This window comes from Macaca fascicularis, chromosome 9 (genome assembly GCF_037993035.2).
Source record: "Macaca fascicularis isolate 582-1 chromosome 9, T2T-MFA8v1.1".
NCBI classification, from domain to species: domain Eukaryota; kingdom Metazoa; phylum Chordata; class Mammalia; order Primates; family Cercopithecidae; genus Macaca; species Macaca fascicularis.
This window is the reverse complement of record NC_088383.1, coordinates 58893766-58917449: the sequence shown is the minus strand read 5'-3', so window position 1 is coordinate 58917449 and position 23684 is coordinate 58893766. Positions and strand designations below refer to the sequence as shown.

The 23684-nt window shown below is 46.5% G+C and overlaps 1 protein-coding gene across 29 annotated transcripts in view; it reads left to right on the top strand.

Annotated features, from left to right (window-relative positions):
• OGDHL (oxoglutarate dehydrogenase L) overlaps nt 1-7612 on the top strand; it is a 28441-nt gene extending 20829 nt beyond the window's left edge. For 18 of the 29 annotated variants that reach the window (XR_012417261.1, XM_045399875.3, XM_045399874.3 and 15 more), the window contains 8 exons: nt 1345-1472; nt 2339-2517; nt 3913-3984; nt 4103-4228; nt 4317-4389; nt 5665-5828; nt 6008-6162; nt 6903-7612. Coding sequence is in view for 17 of the 29 variants with exons in the window: in XM_045399875.3 (XP_045255810.1) it covers nt 1345-1472; nt 2339-2517; nt 3913-3984; nt 4103-4228; nt 4317-4389; nt 5665-5828; nt 6008-6162; nt 6903-7026 (1021 nt within the window). In the remaining 12 variants the exon portion in view is untranslated. Of the gene's footprint in view, nt 1-1344; nt 1473-2338; nt 2518-3912; nt 4229-4316; nt 4390-5664; nt 5829-6007; nt 6163-6902 lie in introns of all 29 variants that reach the window. The other 11 variants (XR_012417265.1, XR_010577959.2, XR_012417264.1 and 8 more) reach the window with 6 other exon arrangements.
• Nucleotides 7613-23684: the final 16072 nt, after the last annotated feature.

Here is a 23684-nt window from a genome sequence, read left to right as displayed (position 1 = left end):
GTGTGGTGTGTGTGGTTTGTGGGTGTGGGGGGGTGTATATGGGGTGTGTGGTGTATATGGTGTGTGTAATGTGTGTGTATGTTTGGTGTGTGTAGGGTGTGTGTGTGGTGTGTGTGAGGGGGTGTGTGTGTATAGTGTGTGGTATGTGTGGAGTGTGTGTGTAGTGTGTGGCGTGTGTGATGTGTGATGTGTGTGGTGTGTATCATGTTTGGTGTGTGTGTGATTTGTGTGTGGTATATGTGGGGTATGTGTGGTGTGTATGTGTGGGTGTGGGTGTGGGTGTGTATGGTATGTGTGATTGTGTTTGTGGTGTGTAGTCTGTGGTGTGTGTTATGTAGTATGTGTAGTGTGTGTGGTGTGTATAGTGTGTGTGGTGTTTGGTGTGTGTGCATGGATGTGTGTGGTGTGTGTATGTGTGTGGTGTATTTCGTATTCGTGGTGTGTGTGTATGTAGTGTTTGGTGTGTGTGGTATGTGTGGTGTGTGTGTGTGGTGTGTGTGTGTAGTGTGTGGTGAGTGGGGATACATATGTGTGTGGTATGTGTGGCATGTGTATGTATGTGTGTGGTGTATGTGTGTGTACTGCTGTTAAGCCAGCCCCTATCTTGCTTGTTTGCAGTTGTCTTTGTGAGTCCAGATGGGGACTTGACACTTGTCAGTTGTCCACACCACATTTCCTCTGGTCCAGGGCCCTAAAATGTTCGAGGTCCTGCCTCAGTCCGCTCCTGGTTAGCAAGCCAGGGTGGTGTGGCTTCCAGGACTTGACCAGCTGGCTTTCTTATTCCTGGTTGCTCGTCTCTGCCGGTCTTGCTCCAACCAGGGCCCAGGTGGTCCTCTGATGCACCCTGAGCTACATGTCAGTCCTAGCCAGGGTCTGGGGTTCAGGCAGGTACCCCTCACTGTGCCCACCTCGGCTACTGCACAGTGGTTTCTGTCTCTTGTGAATTGGGACAGGGCTGATGAGATGATAAAGAAGCCAGCAAGACGGGGCAGGGGAAGTGGCCTCCTAGGAGGTGGCTCTAGCTGGCACCTGGGAAGTGTCTCATCAGGTCCTCTTTATGGGTGAGAAGCTGACACTCAGGGAGGTGCCACAACTCAGTTCCTTCCCACAGACCCCTCAGTGCGTGGTGTGTGTGGGCTGCCGGCAGGCAGGGGCATACTGCAAGAGGGACCACATGGCTCTGGTTTTCCACAGCCTTCTTGGATGCCATCCTGTGGGACCCTGCAGGTTTCCTGGGACAGTGACGGAGGCTTGCCTGCCTCCTGCTGCCCAGCTCCCCTGCTCCAGGTGAACAGGTGCCAACCCACCTGCCCTCTGTCCCTGCCCCGGTCTATGTCTCTGCAGTCACCGGCACCACGTTCTCCATGACCAGGAGGTTGACCGCAGGACGTGTGTGCCTATGAATCATCTCTGGCCTGACCAGGCCCCGTACACCGTGTGCAACAGCTCCCTCTCGGAGTATGGAGTCCTGGGTGGGTCCACAGTCTCCTGCAAGCCAGGCAGGCCCCAGACACCTGGGGACCAGAGATGGGCTGGGAAGGGACTGGGGCCAGGGCCTGGGAGGGGCGAGAGATGCTCAGAGGCCCCGAGGGGATGGCCCTGGGGGATGGTGATTGGGCTGCCCCCACCTAAGGCCATGTGGGAGATGAAATCGGTCCCATCTGGGCCCCTTGGGGATCCAGTTAGGGGGCCCTGCTTGCTTTGAGGGGGCTCTGTGGGTATCATTGCCCCAGTGGGCACAGACAGCCCAACAGAGTCTGCTGCGGGTTTCAGCTGCTGAGTAGTCCAGTCTTGGCCCAGCCCTCCCGCATTCCTCTGAGCCCCATCTCACCTCCTCTGCCCTGCACCCTAGGAACCCTGCACTGAGATCCCTTCTGTGGGCTCTGGGCTTCCCTGCCTGTGTCCCCTGTACATACTGTCCCTCAGCTGCATCATTAGCTGGCTCACCTCCTCCTCACTGCCTGCCCCTAGAGGCCAGGCAGCTCCCCGCCCCCAGGGAGATGCCTCTAGGGTTGTTTCTGCCCCTTCTTAGCAGCTCTGCATGTTTTTAAGGAGTTCTTCTTGACAGATGGTCCCTGCTGCCTCCCCAGGATACCTAAATATGGCTGAACCTGACCACACATGATAGCAGGGCTGAGGGTAGCATCTCTGGGCATGTTGTCAGCCCCCAGGGTGGTACATTCTACCCTTTGAATCACAGGGAATCCCTGGGTTCGTCCTGGCTTGTGAGAAAGATGGGTGGGGGCATGGAGGATATACTGAGAAAGGGCTGAGTTTGACTGGAGCCACTGCCACTTGGTGACAGCGTGCAGCAAGCTCTATCTTGTCTTCTGTTTAGGCTTTGAGCTGGGCTATGCCATGGCCAGCCCCAATGCCCTGGTCCTCTGGGAGGCCCAGTTTGGGGACTTCCACAACACGGCCCAGTGCATCATCGACCAGTTCATCAGCACCGGCCAGGCCAAGTGGGTGCGGCATAACGGCATTGTGCTGCTGCTGCCCCATGGCATGGAAGGCATGGTGAGGGCTGCAGTGGTGGCTGGTGGCTTGGTGGGCTCTGGTGGGCCTCGGAGGGATGGGATGGACCCTGGGCCCCTTGTCGAGTTGGATGGTATGTGCTTTCCAGGCCCCTGGAGCACGTGGGTCTGTGCAGGGTGGGGTCTGTACATGTGCGTGCTGCAGCTGCTGAGACGATGATGCTACCCCTGGCAGAAGGCGCTACCGCGTATGAGTGCGTGCTATGCGCCAGGCACTGTTCAATGCTTCTGAATGTTAACTCTTCCAATCCATACAGCAACCTAATGAAGTAGGCCCTGTTCCTGCGTTTCAGATGAGGAAACTGAGGCACAGAGCAGGGGAGTAGGTTGCCCAAGGTCTCACAGCTAGTAGCTGGGGTTTGAAGCTATCCTGTGCAGTACTGCCTGTCCTCTGGTCCCCTCCTGTGTGACCTGCCTCTGCATCTACACATGGGACAGAGGGAAGACATGCAGGCTGGCTGCATCCTCTGGAGGCTCCTGGGCTAGCAGGAGGGGAGGAAGGAATAGAGTGTCCGTGATACCATCTGGTGGGCAGGCGGCCTGACCAGGCAGAAGGAGACAGGCAGGGGGCTCATCGCCACCATTATGCCCGAGCGATGTGTTTAGTTCTGAGACTTTGCAGGCTGCGTACTCGGCATCCTCACAACACTGGGGCTCAGTGAGGAGGGAGGTGAGGCTCCCTGCTTGGGGCTGCCCACTGTGAAGGCAGCTTCTTGGGAGGCGGGATCTGGGCCAGGCTGCATGTAGGTGGCTGGGTCCTTGGCCATCCCCACCAAGAGGGGGCGAGTGACGGCTGTGGGGCGGGTCACCCCTGTCCTGCAGGAGCCGGCTTGGAGATGCCCCTGGGCTTGTCTTGCTGCTTTCATGGAGCAGAGCGGTCCATGTGGGTGAGGGTGGGCGAGGCCCAGGCTGAGTTGGGTCGGCCCCTAACTGGCTGTGTGGTCATGGGTTGTTTCTTACCCTCTCCCTGCCTCTTCATCTGTGCAGTGAGGAAGAGTCTGCATCATGGGGCTTTTGGGGATTAGCGAGTAAGTTGTGTGGGGTACCTAGAACTTTGCCTCCTGTAGCAGGTGCTCAGTCGGTGGCAGCCACTGTTCCAGGACATTCCAGAGAAAGCACGTCTCAGTGCAGGCTTTTTGTTTTTTCCTCTATCCCTGCAAGTTCACATACTGTGCTAGCTCTGGGCAGACCCCACTGTGAGGATGCCCATTCTGCTCTTGTTCCACATTCTTGGTTCATTTCTGTGGTTCAGGCTCCAGGGCGAGGGCGCCTCCACTGAGATGCCCTCCAGACTCTCCCCTGAGCCTAGGGTCCCTACAGGGCCAGATGTCTGTCCCATGGTGGGGGCCAGCCTGGGCCATCTGGCATTTGCTTTCAGGGCCCAGAGCACTCGTCTGCGAGGCCCGAGAGGTTCCTGCAGATGAGCAATGATGACTCGGATGCCTACCCCGTGAGTGTTGCTGCTGTCCCCAGGACAGGGGCGCGCCCTATTGTGCCCACAGGGCTAGGAGTCCAGGGTGTGGGTGCAGCAGACAGCCACCCTGGCCATACGCATCTCTTCCCCACAGGCATTCACCAAGGACTTCGAGGTGAGTCAGCTCTATGACTGCAACTGGATCGTGGTCAACTGCTCCACACCGGCCAACTACTTCCACGTGCTGCGCCGGCAGATCCTGCTGCCTTTCCGCAAGCCGGTGAGTCACCGTCCCAGGGCAGGGGTTACATGCAGGGGCCCTGGCCAGACAGGGCCAGCTGGCAGCTGGGCGTGTGTTTCCCTTCCAGCTGATTATCTTCACACCTAAATCTCTGCTGAGGCACCCAGAGGCCAAGTCCAGCTTTGACCAAATGGTATCCGGTACGTGCCTGGCCTGGGTGTGGGGCAGCCCACACTGGGGCGGTGGCCCATCGCGTGGCTTCTGCTCCTGGGGCTCCTCCATCCTCCCCACTGTCTGTGGCTCTGCTGACCTGCAGCAGCTCCTGGCGTGGTCCCACTAGCAATAGGGTTGGGAGGCTGGCACAGTGGCTGACCTGGGCCAGCTCAGGTCATGTGGGCTGAGTTCATGGCAGAGTCCACTGGGGCCCCGTTAGGCCCTAGCAGGGCTGGTTGAGGCCTGCCAGAGGCCTGCTGAGTTCGCAAGATATTGAGTATCATTCATTCCTTTGTCCATTTTTAAAATTCACAAGCCAAACAGACATTACAGGCCCTGGGGTCCTGGTGTCCCCTCCAGGAGTCTTTGACCTTATTTACCTGGGAGTCAGATCAGATAAAACACCTATAGTTGCAGTTGAGAGGTGACTGTGATCCAGGGAAGGACAGGTGTGAGGCTGGTGGAGCAGAGCTGTCTTGGAAAATGGTCCTGGGCAGTAGGCGGAGGGCCGGGAAGGGCCTCAGCGTGGACAGGGGTTGGATTTTCTCCCACGTCTGTTTGGATGTCCCCTCTGTGCGGGTGGGTGGCTGAAGCGGGCAGTTAGAGCTCTGATGTCGGGACTAGACTACCTGGGCTGCTTGCCCTGTGCTGGCTTCTCTCTTGAGGGCCTGGGATCCATTTGGCCTTTCTGCCCTAGAGTCCTCACCTGAGATGCAGGGATGCAGGGACACTACAGTAGCCTCCTGAGAGGTTTTGCAGTGGGCATGACCTGGGGTCAAGATCATGGGCTCAGGATGGAGGAATGGATGGGGCTTGGAGGTGAGGGCTCAGCTGCCAGGCTGAAAGAGGAGGAGCATGGAGCAGCCTCCTGGGACATCTGCTTAGTGATGGGGGACTGTAGTGCTCTGCAGGAGGTGGGCACAACTGGGCAGAAGCAAGGTTGGGGCAAAGGATGATGCCATCGTGTCGCCTTCTCTATCTCCTTCAGGGCCCTTCTCATTGTACCCCCACCTCCAGTCACCTTAAACGTGATGCTCCCAGGGCTCAACCCTTGGGTGTCTCCACCCCTTTCCCTGTGACAGCTCAGGTGTCAGCTGTCCCCTGCTCCATCTTTTAGTTCAAGAGGTGTCCACTGCAGCCACAGGTCCAAACCTGCAGTTAGTCTCAGTGGCTAAGGAGAGCCTGGGGACGCAGGCCTGGTCCTGAGCTGCCCCAGCCCCCCTGGATACCGACATGTCTGCCGTGTCCTATTGGTCACTCAGGGACCAGCTTCCAGCGGGTGATTCCTGAAGATGGGGCTGCAGCACAGGCCCCTGAGCAGGTGCAGCGGCTCATCTTCTGCACGGGAAAGGTGTACTATGACTTGGTGAAGGAGCGGAGCAGCCAGGGCCTGGAGGAGAAGGTGGCCATCACGCGCCTGGAGCAGGTGCGCCTGAGCCCCTTGTACAGTCAACTGATGGGCAAGCTCATGTTGCTGGCCCCGGCTCTGGCCAGTATGCCAGCCAGGCCAGGTGAAGGCTGGTGAGGCCCTGTTCCTCCTGTCGGGGGGTGCTGGGGACACACCACCCCTCCTCTGGCTATGCTCCTTTGTTCTTCCCTCCCCAGATCTCTCCATTCCCCTTTGACCTGATCAAGCAGGAGGCAGAGAAGTACCCAGGTGCGGAGCTGGCCTGGTGTCAGGAGGAGCACAAGAACATGGGCTACTATGACTACATCAGCCCACGCTTCATGACCATCCTGAGGCGCACGCGGCCCATATGGTACATGATGGGGCTGCTGATTGCCCCTCACCTCGGCCCTGAGGCTCCATCCTGGCTCTGCCTATCCCATGGGCCATGCTACCTGGAACTGGCCTTGCCTTTCTCTGGGCTGCATTTGGAAACCAAGGAGTTGGCCCCATAGTCTGTGTCAGCTCTGTGCACCCTGTCTGTGGTGGGACAGCTTACCCATGAGGGATGGGGCATCATCTGGACTGGCTTTGTGTTTGTTCTGCAGCCAGAACTGAACTAGAGAACCTGCTGCATGTCTCAAAATTCCTGCCTTTGATCTCAGGCCAGTTATGTAGGCCCTTGGAGCCTTAGTCCCTGTATCTACAAAGGGCGGTGATAAGATTAGATCTGATGTATGTATTAGCCCTGGCACATGGTGGGTGCTCAATATTGGCATCATGTGTCCCTGGGAAGACGGGAGAGGGTCCTGAGAAACTCCAAGAAGCCAAGTGTGTTTGTCCCCAAAGCCTTTGAGTTGTTGCCTCGTTTGTTGTCCTCATGGGCAAGTGCAGTGACATGGAGGGACGGTTTCTCCCCACTCTTCTGTGGCTGGCTGACTGAGTTTGACCCAGGCTTCGCAGCTCATTGGAAGTGGTGCCAGGGCCCAAAGGCAGGGCCTGTAGCTTCGAAGTCAGCCATTCTCCAATGTGTGCCCCCTGCAATCCTGGGGTGAAGGTGGGGGTGGGGAGGTGGCTAGGCCCGGTCTTCACCTTAGCTTGTCTCTCCTCCAGGTATGTCGGCCGGGACCCAGCGGCTGCACCAGCCACAGGAAACAGGAACACTCACTTGGTGTCACTAAAGAAGTTTCTGGATACTGCCTTCAATCTCCAGGCCTTTGAGGGCAAGACATTTTAGAACTGGGCAAGACCTGTGTAGGTCTCGCTGTGGGTCGGCTGGGGACCAAGGAGGTGATGGAAAGGGGAGGGGTGGAACTCCCGCCCAGAAGAGGGGCTACGGGGCCCCAGGATAAAACAGACTTACACAGTGACAGGACCAAAGAGCCAGCACTGCTGGCCTTGGTGTCATGCCAGAATCTACCAGGACTGAGGGAGCCAGAGGAGTCCTATAGGCAGGCTGCTGTGCTGGCGCATCCCCCAGCTGCTCCCATCTTGCTGGAATTTCTTGTGCGGCTTCTCCACCTGTGTCTCAAGACGGATACCCTGAGACCTGTGTCTGTGGCTGCTCCCATCCTGGCAGCCCTGGCTGCTGCTCGCCACACCCTCGCTCATCTGTAGATTCAAAGCGATGTTCTCTTCTGTGCTCTTAGAAGTAGGGAGTTGAGCAGTGACTGCCAGGGACAGTGAACCTGCGGGGTGATGTGTTTGCGCTCTGTTTTATGGGGCATTCTTGCAAGATGTGTCAGCTTCTGTGTGAAATGCAGCCACAGCTCATGTGTACCAAAGTAGAAAACCAAATCACAGAGAAATAAAAACATGCTTCAGAGAGATTTGCTGTTTTCACTTCATGTTATAAGACTGGGGGAGGGATAGGCGGTTGAGAGAAGGTAGGGAATGGGGAGAAAGTTAAAAAAAAATGGAGAGAAGAAAATATCCGTCTCCATGGATATTTTTTTGAGACGGAGTTTCGCTTTTGTCGCCCAGTCTGGAGTGGAGTGGCGCGATCTCGGCTCACTGCAACCTCCACCTCCCAGGTTCAAGTGATTCTCCTGCCTCAGCCTCCCGAGTAGCTGGGATTACAGGTGTGCGCCACTATGCCCAGCTAATTTTTTTGTATTATTAATAGAGGCGGGGTTTCAGCATGTTGGCCAGGCTGGTCTCGAACTTCTGTCCTCAAGTGATCCACCTGCCTCAGCCTCCAAAGTGCTGGGATGACAGGTGTGAGCCACTGCGCCAGATTTTCATTTGAGCACCAGGTAGTGTCTGTTGGCTTCTCCACTCTGGCCTTGTGTTGGTTTTGCTTCCCTGTGGAGATACTGGAGAAGCTGCCGCAGGGGAGGGATGTTTTGCTTGGAACAGATTGTTTGTTCATTTATCCCCTTCTCAGAGCACTTCCTCCGTGCTGGACGCCGGGTTCCGGGTGGAAGGCATCCGTCTGCGTGCTGGCTCTTCACATCGGGAGTCCACTGGGGAGACATGTCAGCTGTTTAATTCATTGAGTTACGAGTTACGTTGGTGGTCAATGCAGACGGCTGTGGGTGTCAGGGAAGGATCCCTGGAAGAGCTGGTGTTTGAAGGAAGAGGAAAAGAGATGAACCTCTCTGGAACAGACATAGAAATACCATAGGGCTGGCACGAGCAACCTAAAACAATCAGCGTGAGGTTGGGCGGTGGAGTGTTAAGTTTCATCAGCCTCAAAAATAGCTTGTTGAAGAATTAGCCGGGCATGGTGACGCGTGCCTGTAGTCCCAGCTACTCAGGAGGCTGAGGCAGGAGAATCGCTTGAACCTGGGAGGCGGAGGTTGCTGTGAGCAAGATCGTGCCACTGCACTCCAGCCTGGGTGACAGAGAGACTCCTGTTTCAAAAAAAAAAAAGTATGTCTTGTTGAGATACACTTTGATTCCTACCACAGGGGCTTTCAAAGTGACATAAAGTGAAAAGGATCGTAGCCCCCATTTATGGTGTCTGCCGTGTCTTGGGCCTTCTGCTGGATGTTTTGCGTGTATAATTAAATGCTGTCTAATCTTCACCATGGCTTTGCATGTTGGGAATATGTCCATTTTATAGATGAGGAAATTGAGGTTCATATAAAGTTATTTGCCCAAGGCCACTTGCTAAAGAAGTGGTGGTTTTGGACTTCACCTCTGTCCATAAGACCACATTGCTTCTCTTGAGAAATGAACTCTTCCCATACCATGCATTCCTGGCCCCATGGAGAACCACTAGTCTGGGCTTTCCCTGCGATTGGCTGAGGCAGCAACTGGTGAGGCACCTGGGCTGTGCAGGAGCCCTTGGGGATCAGATGATGGATGTGGCCTGCCCGAGGTGCATACAGTCCCTTCCTCAGTGTGGGTACAGGAAGGCTGTAGATGGGCTGGGAGGCATTTCCTGCAGGAAGAGGTACAGTCAGCCAGGCATGGTGGCTCCTAGCTGTAGTCCCAGTTGCTCAGGGGACTAATGCAGGAGGATCACTTGAGCCCAGAAGTTTAAGACCCTGTCTCTTTAGGAAAAAAAAAAAAAGGAAAGAGGTGCAACCACCAGATTACCAAATTGGGGAAAACCAACCACATAAAAAAGGACTCCAAACCCTATAAACGTAAGAACTAACTCTGGGAGGCTGGGCGTGGTGGCTCACACCTGTTATCCTAGCACTTTGGGAGGCTGAGGCGGGTGGATCATGAGGTCAGGAGATCAAGACCATCCTGGTTAACACGGTGACACCCTGTCTCTACTAAAAATACAAAAAAAAATTAGCCAGGCGTGGTGGTGGGCGCCTGCAGTCCCAGCTACTTGGGAGGCTGAGGCAGGAGAATGGCGTGAACCCAGGAGGCAGAGCTTGCAGTGAGCCGAGATAGCACCACTGCACTCCAGCCTGGGTGACAGAGCGAGACTCCGTCTCAAACAACAACAACAACAACAACAACAAAAAACCCTAACCCTGGGAAATAAAACAAGCTCACAGAACAAGCAGAAGGCTTTAAATGAACTGCAGTAACTTCAGAGGGCTAGGAGAATATTGCTGCTCTGAAACAACAAGAGACTATTAAAACAGACTATTTTTAAAATAATTGGACATCAAGAAAGTATGAAATTTTGCCAAAATTAAAACCTCAATAGATAGGCTGAATAGCAGAACAGACACAGCTGAAATACAAAATAAGTTTGAAGACAAACCCAAAGAATTCTCCGAAGAAAGTAGAACAAAGAACAAAGATATGTATTTTAAAATTCTTTAAAGAAACATGGAGAACATAGGAGTTCCACAGTGCTGATGCTGCATCTAACAGGAATCCCAGGAGGAGAAGACACGGGGGATCTTTGTGATGGAGCATCTGTCTCTTGACTGTATCAATGTCACTGTGTCCTGGTTGTGATTATCCTAGAGTGTTGTAAGATGTTATTATTGGAAAAAAATGGGTAAAGGCTAGGCCCTCTGTGATGTAGTTCTTACGACAGCATGCAAATTTACAGTGATATCAGATACAAAAGTTTAATTAAAAAATGAGTTTTCTGCTCCCTGTTGAGTTGTAAGCGTTCCTTATAGACTCTGGAAGCAAGTCCTTTACCACATGTATTTTGCAAATATTGTCAGTCTATGGCTTGCATTTTAAATTTCTCTAAGAGTGAAAGATTTTTATTTTCATGAAGTTCAATTTATCATTTTTAATTGTTTGTGTTTGTCTCTTTGGGCTGCTATAACATAATGCCATAAACTGGGCGGCTTGTAATATTTCTCACAGTTCTGCAGGCTATGAAATCTAAGATCAAGGTACTGGCAGATCTGGTGTCTGGTAAGGGCCTGGTCTCCTCAGAGATAGTGCCTTCTTGCTATGCCCTCCATGGTAGAAGGGGCAAACAAGCCTACTCCTGGACCTCTCCTTTAAAAATTTTTAAAATTAATTTAATTTTTTGAAATTTCAATAGGTTTTTGGGGAAGAGGTGGTGTGTGGTTACATGAATTTTAGTGGTTGATTTCTGAGATTTTCGTGCACCCATCACCTGAGCAGTGTACACTGTACCCAATGTGTAGTCATTTATCCCTCACCCCCTTCCTACCCTTTCCCTTGAGTCCTCAGAGTTCATTGTATCATTCTTTGTTTTCTTTTTTTTCTCACTCACTCTGTTGCGCAGGCTGGAGTGTAGTGGTGCAATCTCAGCTCACTGCAGCCTCCGCCTCCCGGGTTCCAGTGATTCTCCTGCCTCAGCCTCCTGAGTAGCTGGGATTACAGGTGCACACCACCTTACAAAATAATGTTTGTATTTTTAGTAGAGATGGGGTTTCACCATGTTGTCCTGGCTAGTCTTGAACTCCTGACCTCAAATGATCTACCCGCTTTGGCCTCCCAAAGTGCTGGGATTACAGGTGTGAGCCACTATGCCCAGTTCCATTGTATCATTCTTATGCCTTTGCGTCCTCATAGCTTAGCTTCCCCTTATGAGTGAGAACATACAATGTGTCCCCTTATGAGTGAGAACATACAATGTTTGGTTTTCCATTCCTGAGTTACTTCACTTAGAATAATGGTCTCCAGTTCCATCCAGGTTGCTGCAAATGCCATTTTTCATTCCTTTTTATGGATGAGTAGTATTCCATGGTGTGTCTGTGTATGTCTGTGTGTGTCTATGTGTATATATATATATATATATATAAAACATTTTCTTTATCCACTCATTGATTGATGGGCATTTGGGCTGGTTCCATATTATTGCAATTGCAAGTTGTGCTGCTATAAACATGCATGTGCAATTATCTTTTTCGTATAATCACTTCTTTTCCTCTGGGTGGATACCCAGGAGTGGGATTGCTGGATCAAACAGTAGCTCTACTTGTAGTTCTGTAAGGAATCGCCACACTGTTTTCCATAGTGGTTGTACTAGTTTACATTCCCATCGACAGTGTAAAAGTGTTTCCTTTTCACCACATCCATGCCAACACCTATTTTTTTTTTAATATGGCCATTCTTGCCTGAGTGAGGTAATAATTGCATTATGGTTTTGATTTGCATTTCCTGATCATTAGTGATGTTGAGCATTTTTTCATGTTTGTTGGCCATTTGTATATCTTCTTTTGAAAACTGTCTATTCATGTCCTTCTCCCACTTTTTGATGGGATTGTTTGTTTTTATTCTTGCTGATTTGTTTGAGTTCCTTGTAGATTCTGGATATTAGTCCTTTGTCAAATGTATAGATTGTGAAGATTTTCTCCCATTCTGTGGGTTGTCTGTTTGCTGATTATTTCTTTTGCTGTGCAGAAGCTTTTTAGTTTAATTCTCATGTATTTATCTTTGTTTTGTTGCATTTGCTTGTGGGTTCTTAATCATGAAGTCTTTGCCTAAGTCAATTTCTAGAAGGGTTTTTCCAATGCTATTTTCTAGAGTTTTTATGATTTCAGTTCTTAGATTTAAGTCTTTGATCCATCGTGAGTTGATTTTTGTATAAGGTGAGAGATGAGGATCCAGTTTCATTCTTCTACATGTGACTTGCCAAATATCCCAACACCATTTGTTGATTAGGGTGTCCTTTCCCCACTTTGTTTTTGTTTGCTTTGTTGAAGATCAGTTGACCGTAAGTATTTGATTTTACTTTTGGATCCTCTATTCTGTTCCTTTGGTCCATATGCCTGTTTTTGTTGTTGTTGTTGTTGTCGTTTTGTTTTTTTGAGACAAGGTCTTACTCTGTCACCCAGGCTGGAGTGCAGTGGCACCATCTAGGCTCACTGCAACCTCCGCCTCCTGAGTTCAAGCAATTCTCATGTCCCAGCCCCTCAAGTAACTGGGATTACAGGTGTGTGCCCGGCTAATTTTTGTATTTTTAGTAGAGACAGGGTTTCAGCATGTTGGCCAGACTGGTCTTAAACTCCTGGCCTCAAGTGATCCACCCACCTCGGCCTCTCAAAGTGCTGGGATTATAGATGTGAGCCACCGCACATGGCCTGTATGCCTGTTTTTATACAAGTACCATGCTGTTTTGGCGACTACAGTCTTATGGCATAATTTGAAGTCGGATAATGTCATGCCTCCAGATTTGTTCTTTTTGCTTAGTCTTGCTTTGGCTATGTGGGCTCTTTTTTGGTTCCATTCATGTTAATTTTGGGATTGTTTTTTTCTTGTTCTGTGAAGACCTAGACCTTTCTTATAAGGATTAATCCTATTCATGAGATCTCTCTCTACCTTCATGATCTAATCACATTCCAAAGGTCCCATTTCTTCATACTATCAGCTTGGGGGTCAGTATTCCAACATATGAATTTGGTGAACACAGATATTCTAGCCATCATAGTGTCCTAACTTAAAAAAAAATTTTTAAACCTAATGTTAAGATTTTCTCTTGTATTTCCTTCCATATATTTAATAGTTTTAACTTTAGGTATATAAACATACATTTTGAGTTATTTTGTATATGGTGTGAGGCGAGGGTCCAGATTTATTATTTTCTGAATGATACTCAATTGACCTTGTACCATTTGTTTAAAAGACTATCCATTACTCATGGAATTAACTTGGCACCTTTGTGTACATAATATATAGTCAATTACATAGCATAAAAATGAGAAAATATGTGCAAGACCTGCACACTGAAAGTATAAAATATCACTGAGACAATTAAAGAAACTCTAGTAAAGGGAGTTATACCATGTTCATAGATTAGAAGATTTAATGCTGTTAAGAATCAATCCTTCCCAAATTGATCTATAGATTTGACACAACCCCCATTTAAATTACATCAAACTGTTTTATAGAAATTGAGAAGTTGATTCTAAAATCTATATGTAAATATTTAGCTAAAACAACTTTGAAACGGAAGAACACAGAAGACTTTCATTACCTAATTTCACAATTTATTATAAAACTACCATAAAAGCCTGATGGGATTTTGATTTGTGTTGTGTATATATCAATTTCAGGAGAAATGATACTTTACAATCCAGCAATATGTTCTATACCTGCATTTATCTATATCTTTTAAAATTCTACTCAACAACATTTTAAAGTATATAGGAATAACACATATTTAGCTAAATTTATCTGTAAACATTTTAGTTTTTAAGCCACCATCAATGGTATTTTTAAAATTTCAATGTCTAATTATTAATTGTTAGTATATTAAAATGCAATTGATTTTTATGTACTGAGAACATGCTTACTAGTTCTAATGGCTTATTAAAAATAGATTCCCTTGGATTTTCTACAAAGATAATCATATAATATGCAAATAGAGTTTTATATCTTCATTTGAAATCTTTATGTGTTCTGCCTATATTATTATTATTATTTTTTTTTTTTTTTTTTTGAGACTGAGTCTGGCTCTGTCGCCCAGGCTGGAGTGCAGTGGCCGGATCTCAGCTCACTGCAAGCTCCGCCTCCTGGGTTTACGCCATTCTCCTGCCTCAGCCTCCCGAGTAGCTGGGACCACAGGCGCCCGCCACTTCGCCCGGCTAGTTTTTTGTATTTTTTAGTAGAGACGGGGTTTCACCGTGTTAGCCAGGATAGTCTCGATCTCCTGACCTCGTGATCCGCCCGTCTCGGCCTCCCAAAGTGCTGGGATTACAGGCTTGAGCCACCGCGCCCGGCATGTTCTGCCTATATTATTATTTTTACCTTACTGCCCTGGCTAGGATCTTCTGTAATGTGTTGAATAGAAGTTGTAAAAAGTTGCCTTTCTTAGAGAAAAGCATTTAGTCTTTCATTATTAAGTATGATGTTAACCAAAGTTTTTTCTTGGATGCTCTTTATCAGGTTAAGCAAAATTTTTCTATTCCTGTTTGCTGAGAGTTTTTATAAGGAATGGATGCAGGATTTTGATAAATTTGTTTCTTGTCTATTGCAATGATCATATAGTTTTTCTTTTTAGTCTTTTAATATGGTGGATTACATTGATTGACTTTTGAATATTAAATGTATTTTCCATTCCTGGGATAAACAACATGATCATAACATGTTACTTATTTTATATATTGACAGATTTGGTTTGCTAAAATTTTGATTAGGACATTTACATCTATATTTATGAGAGACATTGTTCTGTAGTTTTTTTCTTATAATGTCTTTGTCAATTTTTGATATCTGTTGGGAAGTGTTCCATCATCTCTTGTTTTCTGGAAGAGATTATATAGACATGGCATAATTCTTTAAACATTTGGTAGAATTAACCAGTGAAGCCACTTAGGCCTGGAGTTTTCTTTGTGGAAGGGTTTTAAATCGTAAATTCAATTAAAAAAATAAATTTAGGGCTATTTGTATTATCTGTCTTCTCTTGAGTGAGTTTTTGCACCTGTTATGGGCTTGATTGTGTTCCCTAAATTCACATGCTGAAGTCCTCACTCCCAGTATCTCAGAATGTGGCTGTATTTAGAGATATGACCTATAAAGGGATAATTCAATTAAAATGAGGTCATTAGCATGGGCCTGAATCCAAAATGACTAGCATTCTTAGAAGAAGAGAAGATTAGGACACAGACATACACAGAGGAAAGACCATGTGAATGTGAAGACAGAGAGAAGATAGCCATCTACAGACCAAGAAGAGAGACTCAGAAGAAGGCAACCTTGCTGACACCTTGATCTCAGTCTTCTAGTCTGCAGAATTGTGAGAAATTGTGAGGAATTATGTGATACTTTGTTATGGCAGTCCTAGTAAACTAATACAGAGTCTTTCAAAAAATTTTTCCATTTCAGTAAGTTGTTGAATTCATTAGCATAGAATTGTTCCTGCTATTGCCTTATTATTCTTTCAATGTCTGTAGGCTCTGTAGTAATGGCTATTCTTTCATTTCTGCTTTTGGCAATTTGTGTCTTCTCTCTTTTTTTCTGACAAGTCTGACTAATATTCATCTTTTTTTTTGGCTCTTTTCAAAGAACTTACTTTGGGTCTTATTGATTTTCTCGATTTGTTTCATTTTCTATGTTACTGACTTCTGCCCTCATCTTTATTACTTTCTTCTGCTTATTTTAGGGTTCATTTGCTCTTACTTTGCTTTTCTTCTCATAAGAGTAGTCATACACCATCAATTTCTCCCTACTTTTGGTTGATCTACAGTGCCTCAAACAGTTGTTCTTTTTACATTTTGTCCAGATTTTTGTAAATGTTATCAGCAGGAGGGTTAATCTGATATGAATTCCTCTTTCATTACCAGAAGCTGTTCCCTAGAACCACCATCTTTGAAGGAAGATTTGGCAATATGTATTAAAAATTTAAATACCTCCATTTCTTGGTTTCTATCCTAGAGATATTCTTATACATGTGTATACAGAAATGAGTACAAAGATTTTTCATTTCAGCATTATTCAAAATAGTGAATTAATAAATCCCTAAATGTTCCATAGCAAGGATTGGCAAAAGTTTTCTGTAAATAGCTAGATTGTAAGTAATTTAGGCTTTGTAGGCCATATGATTTCTATAGCAATGTCTTAGTCTATTCAGGCTGTTGTAACAAAAGACTATGGTCTGGGTGGCTTATAAACAACAGAAATTTATTTCTCACAGTTCTGGAGGCTGGGAAGTTCAAGATCAAGATGTTGGCAGATTCAATGTCTTGTTAGTGCCTGCTTCCTGGTTCATAGATAGCGATCTTCTTACTGTGTCCTCACGTGGTAGATGGGGTGAGAGAGCTCTTTGAGGTCCCTTTATAAGGTCATTAATCTCATTTGTTAAGGCTCCACCTTCATGGCCTAATCAGTTCCCACAAACCCTACCTTCAAATACCATCACATTGGGAATTAGGTTTCAGCATATTTAGTGGACACAAACATTCATTCTATAGCAAGCAGCAACTCAACTCCATTGAGGTAATGTATAGATAATATGTAAATGAATATATATGTCTGTGTTCCAATAAAACTTTACCTGGGGACTCTGAAATTTGAATTTCACATAATTTTCATGTATCATGAAACATCCTTTATAAAAATTTTTTAACCACTTAAAGATATAAAAATTATCCTTAGATTGCAGATCATATAAAAATAGGTGGTGGCCAGATTTGATCTATTGTTCATAGTTTGCCAACCCCTAATCTATAGATTTTATTTAACTTTATACACAAGTAAGTGATATTTTTCTTAAATTTTAATTTTAAAATAATTATAGATTCACAAGAACTTGCAAACATAGTACAGAGTACCTTTTAGCCAGTCTCCCTGAGTGGGTATGTTTTATATAATTACATTGCAACAGTACAATATGTGTATAGTTTTATGCCCCTTTTTTTTTTTTTTTTTTTTTTTTTGAGACAGCCTCACTCTCTGTCACCCAGGCTAGAGTGCAGTGGCACAATCTTGGCTCACTGAAACCTCTGCTCGCGGGTTCAAGCAATTCTCATGCCTCAGCCTCTCCAGTAGCTGGGATTACAGGTGTGTGGCACCATGCCCGGCTAATTTTTTTTTTTTGAGACACAGTTTCACTCTGTTGCCCAGCCTGGAGTGCAGTTGGATTATCTCAGCTCACTGCAATCTCTGTCTCCTGGGTTCCAGCGATTCTCGTGCCTCAGCCTCCTGCATAGCTGGGATCACAAACACCTGACACCATGCCTGGCTGATTTTTGTATTATTAGTAGAGATGGGATTTCACCATGTTGGCTAGACTGGTCTCGAACTCCTAACCTCAAGTGATATGCCCACCTTGGCCTCCCAAAGTGCTGGGATTACAGAGGTGAGCCACTGCACCGGGCCACATTTTTGTATTTTTTGTAGAGACAGGGTTTCTCCATGTTGGCCAGGCTGGATTTTAACTCCTGGACTCAAGTGATCTGCCCGACTGAGCCTCCCAAAGTGCTGGATTATAGGCATGAACCATCACGCCCAACCAATGCCATTTTATTACATATGTAGACTTGTGTAACTACCGCTGCATTCAAGATACAACACCATCCAGCACCACAAAGATCTCCCTCGTACTGCCTATGTATAGTTACAGCTTCTCTGCCACTGTCCCTAACTTCTAGCAACCATTAATCTCTTTTCCATCTCTATAATTTTGTCATTTCAAGAATATTATATACGTTGGGCGTGGTGGTGGCATGCACCTGTAATCCCAGCTACTAGGGAGGCTGAAACAGAAGAATCCTTTGAGCTCAGGAGTTTGAGGCTGTAGTGAGCTATGATTGTGACACTGCACTCCAGCCTGGGTGACAGAGCAAGGCTTTGTCTTGGAGAAAAAATTCATATAAATGGAATCACACAATATGTTACTGGTTGAGATTGAGCTTTTTTCATTCAGCAAAATGCTGTGAGATCCCTCCAAAAAGTACCTGCTTTGTGATCAATATGAAAGCTAGGCAGCGCTAAGTTGAACACTCTGATTGTATTGACATGCTTTTTGGTTTTAAATTGGAGTTGCTGGTTAAGTTGTTGCTCAAGGAGCAACTGTGTCTATGAAGCTTATAGACAAACAGTGTAGAATGTGGATCTGAAATATCCCATGGCTTGAATGCCACTTCAGTTTGCCGATCTTCCTCCTAACTGCTGAACTGGATTTCCTCATGTAGACATTTCTAGCCCAAAGGTCCTGAGGTGCTGGGGAGTGAGCAATGCTGAGAAGCCAGCAGAAAGGGGACTCCAGTTGGTAGCATTGTCTTTCTTCCTTCCCTGTGAGCCCCATGCAGCAGCCAGTGGGCCCCTGTTGCTGGTTCCCCAGGGTGAGGCCAACTGGAGGACCACACCCGCCACCCATGTGGCGGAGGGTCAGAGATCTCTGCTTGGCAGAGCTGAGTCCACCAAGCTCCCTGTCTGCACCGTCTCTGTCGGCTAGTCTCAGCGCTGGGACCATGGTTGGGAGGGGACAGTGACCACACTTGCTGTCTACTGTGGTAATTAAGGTAAAGATGGGAATCAAATGGGGATGTATTTGATCCTGATATAATGCTTACGGTTCTTTCTAATTCTTAAATAATATTATGAAATATTTAAAATATACAGAAAAGGAGGCCGGGCACGGTGGCTCACACCTGTAATCCTAGCACTTTGGGAGGCGAAGACAGGCAGATCATCCGAGGTCAGGAGTTTGAGACCAGCCTGGCTAACATGGTGAAACCCCGTCTCTATGAAAAATACAAAAATTAGCCACGCATGGTGGTGCATGCCTGTAGTCACAGCTACTTGGGAGGCTGAGGCAGGAGAATTGCTTGAACCCGGGAGGTGGTGGTTGCAGTGAGCCAAGTGAGACTCTGTCTCAAAAAAATAAAATAAAATATACAGAAAAGTGAAGAGGATATGAGAATAGATATCAGTATATCCATCAAGCACTCATCTTGATGAAATTCTGTCTTGCTCTACATGCTTTCCGTATTTTTACAACAATGAAGAATAACAAATACAGTGGAAGCTCTTTGTTACTTTTCTTTTTCATCTTGGGTTTTAGCAGTTGTTTATAAATTCTAGAATCTGAGCCTTGACAGTTACATGTGGTACAGGTATCATTTTCCAAACTGTAGGTTATCTTTCCATTTATCCCATATTTTGTTGAATAAAAGTTTTAATTTTCTTTTTCCTTTTCTTTTTTTTTTTTGAGAAGGAGTTTTGCTTTGTCGCCCAGGCTAGAGTGCAATGGCGCCATCTCCACTCACTGCAACCTCCACCTCCTGGGTTCAAGCCTGCCTCCGCCTCCCGAGTAGCTGGGATTACAGGCACGCACCACCATGCCCAACTCATTTTTGTATTTTTAGGAGAGACGGGGTTTCTCCATGTTGGCCATGCTGGTCTCGAACTCCTGACCTCATGATCCACCCACCTTGGCCTCCCAAAGTGCTGGGATTACAGGTGTCAGCTACCACACCCAGCTTAATTTTCTTATAATCCAAATTATCATCTGCTGGTTTGGAAGCAATACATATTAATATTCATTTTAGTATCCATTCTTCTTAATAATTCTTTTGTATGCATGATTTTATTTAGAAATCTGTTTAGTATTTCTAACTTCTTTAACAAAGGAACTTGTTGAATGACTCCCATTTTAGTCTTATCTAAAAATAATATTGTTAAACACAGAAATTATATTATTTTAATATGACTATATTCTTTTTTTTTTTTTTTTTGAGACAGGATCATACACTGGCATGATCTCCACTCACTGCAGCCTTGACCTCCCTTGGTTCAAGCGATCCTCCCACCTTATCCTCTCCAGTAGCTGGGACTACAGATGCAAGCCACCATGTCCTGCTAATTTTTCTACTTTTTGTACAAAAAGTGCAAGAAGAGATGGGGTTTTGCCATGTTGCCCAGGCTTGGCTTTAACTCCTGAGCTCAAGCAGTCTTCCTGACCCGGCCTCCCAAAATGCTGGTATTATAGGTGTGAGCCCACTGTGCCCAGCTATTTTTTTTTTTTTTTTGAGACGGAGTCTCGCTTTGTCGCCCAGGCTGGAGTCCAGTGGTGCAATCTCGGCTCACTGCAAGCTCTGCCTCCCGGGTTCACACCATTCTCCTGCCTCAGCCTCCCGAGTAGCTGGGACTACAGGCGCCCGCCACCTCACCCGGCTAGTTTTTTGTATTTTTTAGTAGAGACGGGGTTTCACCGTGTTAGCCAGGATGGTCTGGATCTCCTGACCTCGTGATCCGCCCGTCTCGGCCTCCCAAAGTGCTGGGATTACAGGCTTGCGCCACCGTGCCCGCCCATATTTTTTTATTGTTAATTAAATTTAATGATGTTTTATTCATCCTTGTGCTTAGCATTGTATTTTGAATCCCACAATTTCCCTCCTAGTTTGTTTTACTTTGGACTGAAATACAACTTTGTAATTGATCTTTTTTTTTTCTTTTAGAGACAGAGTCTCACTCTGTTGCCCAGACTGGAGTGCAGTCGTATGATTATAGCTCACTGCAGCCTCGAACTCCTGGTTCAAGTGATCCTCCTGCCTCAGCCTCCGGAGTAGCTGGGACTACAAGGCACCTGTTACTACACCCGTCTACCTTTAAAATTTTTTTTGTAGAGATGGGGTTTTGTTATGTTGCTGAGGCTGGTCTCAGACTCTTGGCCTCAAACAATCTACCCATCTTGTGATCATGTTTTTTATTTTCTGATTCTTTGACATCTCTGGTCATTGCTAACCCTGGAGGGACTGCCACTCCCAGGGCCAAACAATTTTTGGAGTTAGTAAACAACTCCCCTGAGAATAGGCTTTCTGTATGCAAACCAACCAATGAAGAGCCCATTCCCCAATCACAGGCCCTAATCACCCCAGGGCCCAGTACCAGATAATTAAGGACAGCCCCTTTTCATTCCCCATGAGGATTAAAAGCTTGCTGAAACCAATCAAACCAACCAGTCCTAAGCCTGCTTCCCCTCCTTTGTCCTTTTCTTCCCATAGAAACTGTAATAAAAAGGCTCTTACCCACATTTCCTCCTCACTCCCTCTGTCCCTGACCCACCATGCAATGCGTATTTCCTGTTTCTAGCTAGCTGTGAGTAAAACAAACTTCTTTCTTCATGACAGCCGTTTCTGTGTTTGTGTGTCTTACCACACCTGATTAAAGCAAAACCCAGTGGCCTTTTTTTTTTTTTGCTCTGTCGCCCAGGCTGGAGTGCAGTGGCCGGATCTCAGCTCACTGTAAGCTCCGCCTCCCGGGTTTACGCCATTCTCCTGCCTCAGCCTCCTGAGTAGCTGGGACTACAGGCGCCCGCCACCTCGCCCGGCTAGTTTTTTGTACTTTTTAGTAGAGACGGGGTTTCACCGTGTTAGCCAGGATGGTCTCAATCTTCTGACCTCGTGATCCGCCCGTCTCGGCCTCCCAAAGTGCTGGGATTACAGGCTTGAGCCACCGCGCCCGGCCCCCAGTGGCCCTTAAAATAAGCCATGCCTTTAGTGAGAATCTATAGGTGGTAAGCCCTCTTAGTCTTTTAGTTATAAAAACTCTTTTATTACTCCTAATAAATGATAGTTATCTGGCATAAAATTCTAAGTTGACAGTTTTGTTTTTTTTTTTTTAACCCTCAGTCCTTTGAAAATTGTTCTTCCATTGTCTTGGCTCTCATTTTGCTGATGAAAAGTCTTCTATCAGTTTAGTTGTTGTACTCTTAGCAATTTATAGTTCCTTTCTGGTAGGTTTAACGTTTTCATTTCATTTCATTTCATTTCTTTTTTTTTTTTTTTTTTTTGAGATGGAGTCTTGCTCTGTTGCCCAGGCCGGAGTGCAGTGGTGTGATCTCAGCTCACTGCAAACTCCACCTCCTGGAGTGGCTCTTCTCTTGCCTCAGCCTTCCCAGTAGCTGGGACTACAGGCACCTGCCACCATGCCTGGCTAATTTTTGTATTTTTAGTAGAGATGAGGTTTCACCATGTTGGCCAGGCTGGTCTGGAACTCCTGACCTCAAGTCATCAACCCACTTGACCTCCCGAAGTGCTGGGATTACAGGTGTGAGCCATTTCACCTGGCCTAACATTTCCTCTTTTACCCTTGATGTTCTTCAGTTTTGTTACAGATTCTCTAGGTGTAGATTTATCTTTCTTTGTCCTGGCTCCATATTCATAGTGCACTCTGAGAACCCTTTCTTCAATTTTATAAATTGAATTATTATCTCTTCAAATATATATTTTTTGCTATTTTTCTCATTCCCTGCTTCTGTAACCCTTGTTAGATAGGTGTTAGAACATCTCAAAGTAGACGTCAGGTCTCATAACTGTTTTTTTCAAATGAATCTTTTAATTTCTGTGTCTCTGTGTCTTGTCATGGGTGAATTCTCCAGGACTATCTTCCAATTCAGTCATATTCTTCTCTATTAGTTTCTATATAGAGTTTATCCTATCTAGTGAGTTTTTAAAAATGTCAATGACTATACTTTTCTAAGATTTTGAAATTGTTCATGTGTCCTTGATATCTCTCATTTTAGTATACGTTCTTCATTTCTGCCTGTTTAAAAGTATTTTATTTTTCATGGATGCTATTTAAAAAATCTCTTGGAGCAGCTTATAATTATGAAGCATTTGTCAGATTGCTTTATAAACCTAATTTTGTCTGGAGTGAGCTCATGTTCCAACGAGGTTGACTTTGTTGGCCGTCTTTTTTAGTACTTGCATTCTCCCTTATATTTGGAATGTTGATTTGCCGGCTTATTTAGAATGGAGTGTTTTAGGCCTTTTGTGTGTTTTGTTTCTCTTCTCTCTCCTGCCTTGTGCATCGGTTTTTCGTGTTTGTGGTGTCTTTACTAAGCCTCATCTAATCTCATTTGGACTAAACATTATAATGAAGTTTTATGGATTCTCTTCTGTGGTGATGCTAGACAGATGTTAGGTCCAGGCAAGAAGCCAGCAGGAGATCTTGATTAAGTTCTTTATCCAGCCTCCTCTTTAGGTCCAGAACCTCAAATAAACCAGTTTTCCAGGTGGTAGGTCAGAGTTTGTTTCTGCCATATTTCCTGACCTGTAGATCCACATCCCAACACCTGGTTTTAAGCAGAGAAACTGCTGCAAGCCCTCAGCCTCACGTGGGATATTTTTAGTCCCATTACCCTGTGAAAGCCAAGCTCCCGGGTTCCTTCCCTGCCCTGGTGCCAGTGCTCAGGAGCGTTGTAGCTTCTGTACTGCCACTCCTGTGTCGGGGCTTTTCCTACACCGCCTCAGTCAGTTCCCACCACAGTCTTATGAAGAAGCACCTGAGTCCAGAGGCAGCATGGCTTACGGGCTCAGTATACGAACTCTAGACCCAACTGGCCAGGTGTGAATCCCAGCCGTGTGACCTTAGGAAAGTTACTAGACATGTCTGACCTGTTATAAATTGCACTTCTGTCCTGTTTCTGCCCCCAAATATTTTTTTTTTTTTTTTTGTATTTTTTTAGATGGAGTCTTGCTCTGTTGCCCAGGTTGGAGTGCAATGGGGCGATCTTGGCTCACTGCAACCTCTGCCTCCTGGGCTTAAGTGATTCTTGTGCCTCAGCCTCCTGAGTAGCTGGGACTACAGGCATGCACCACC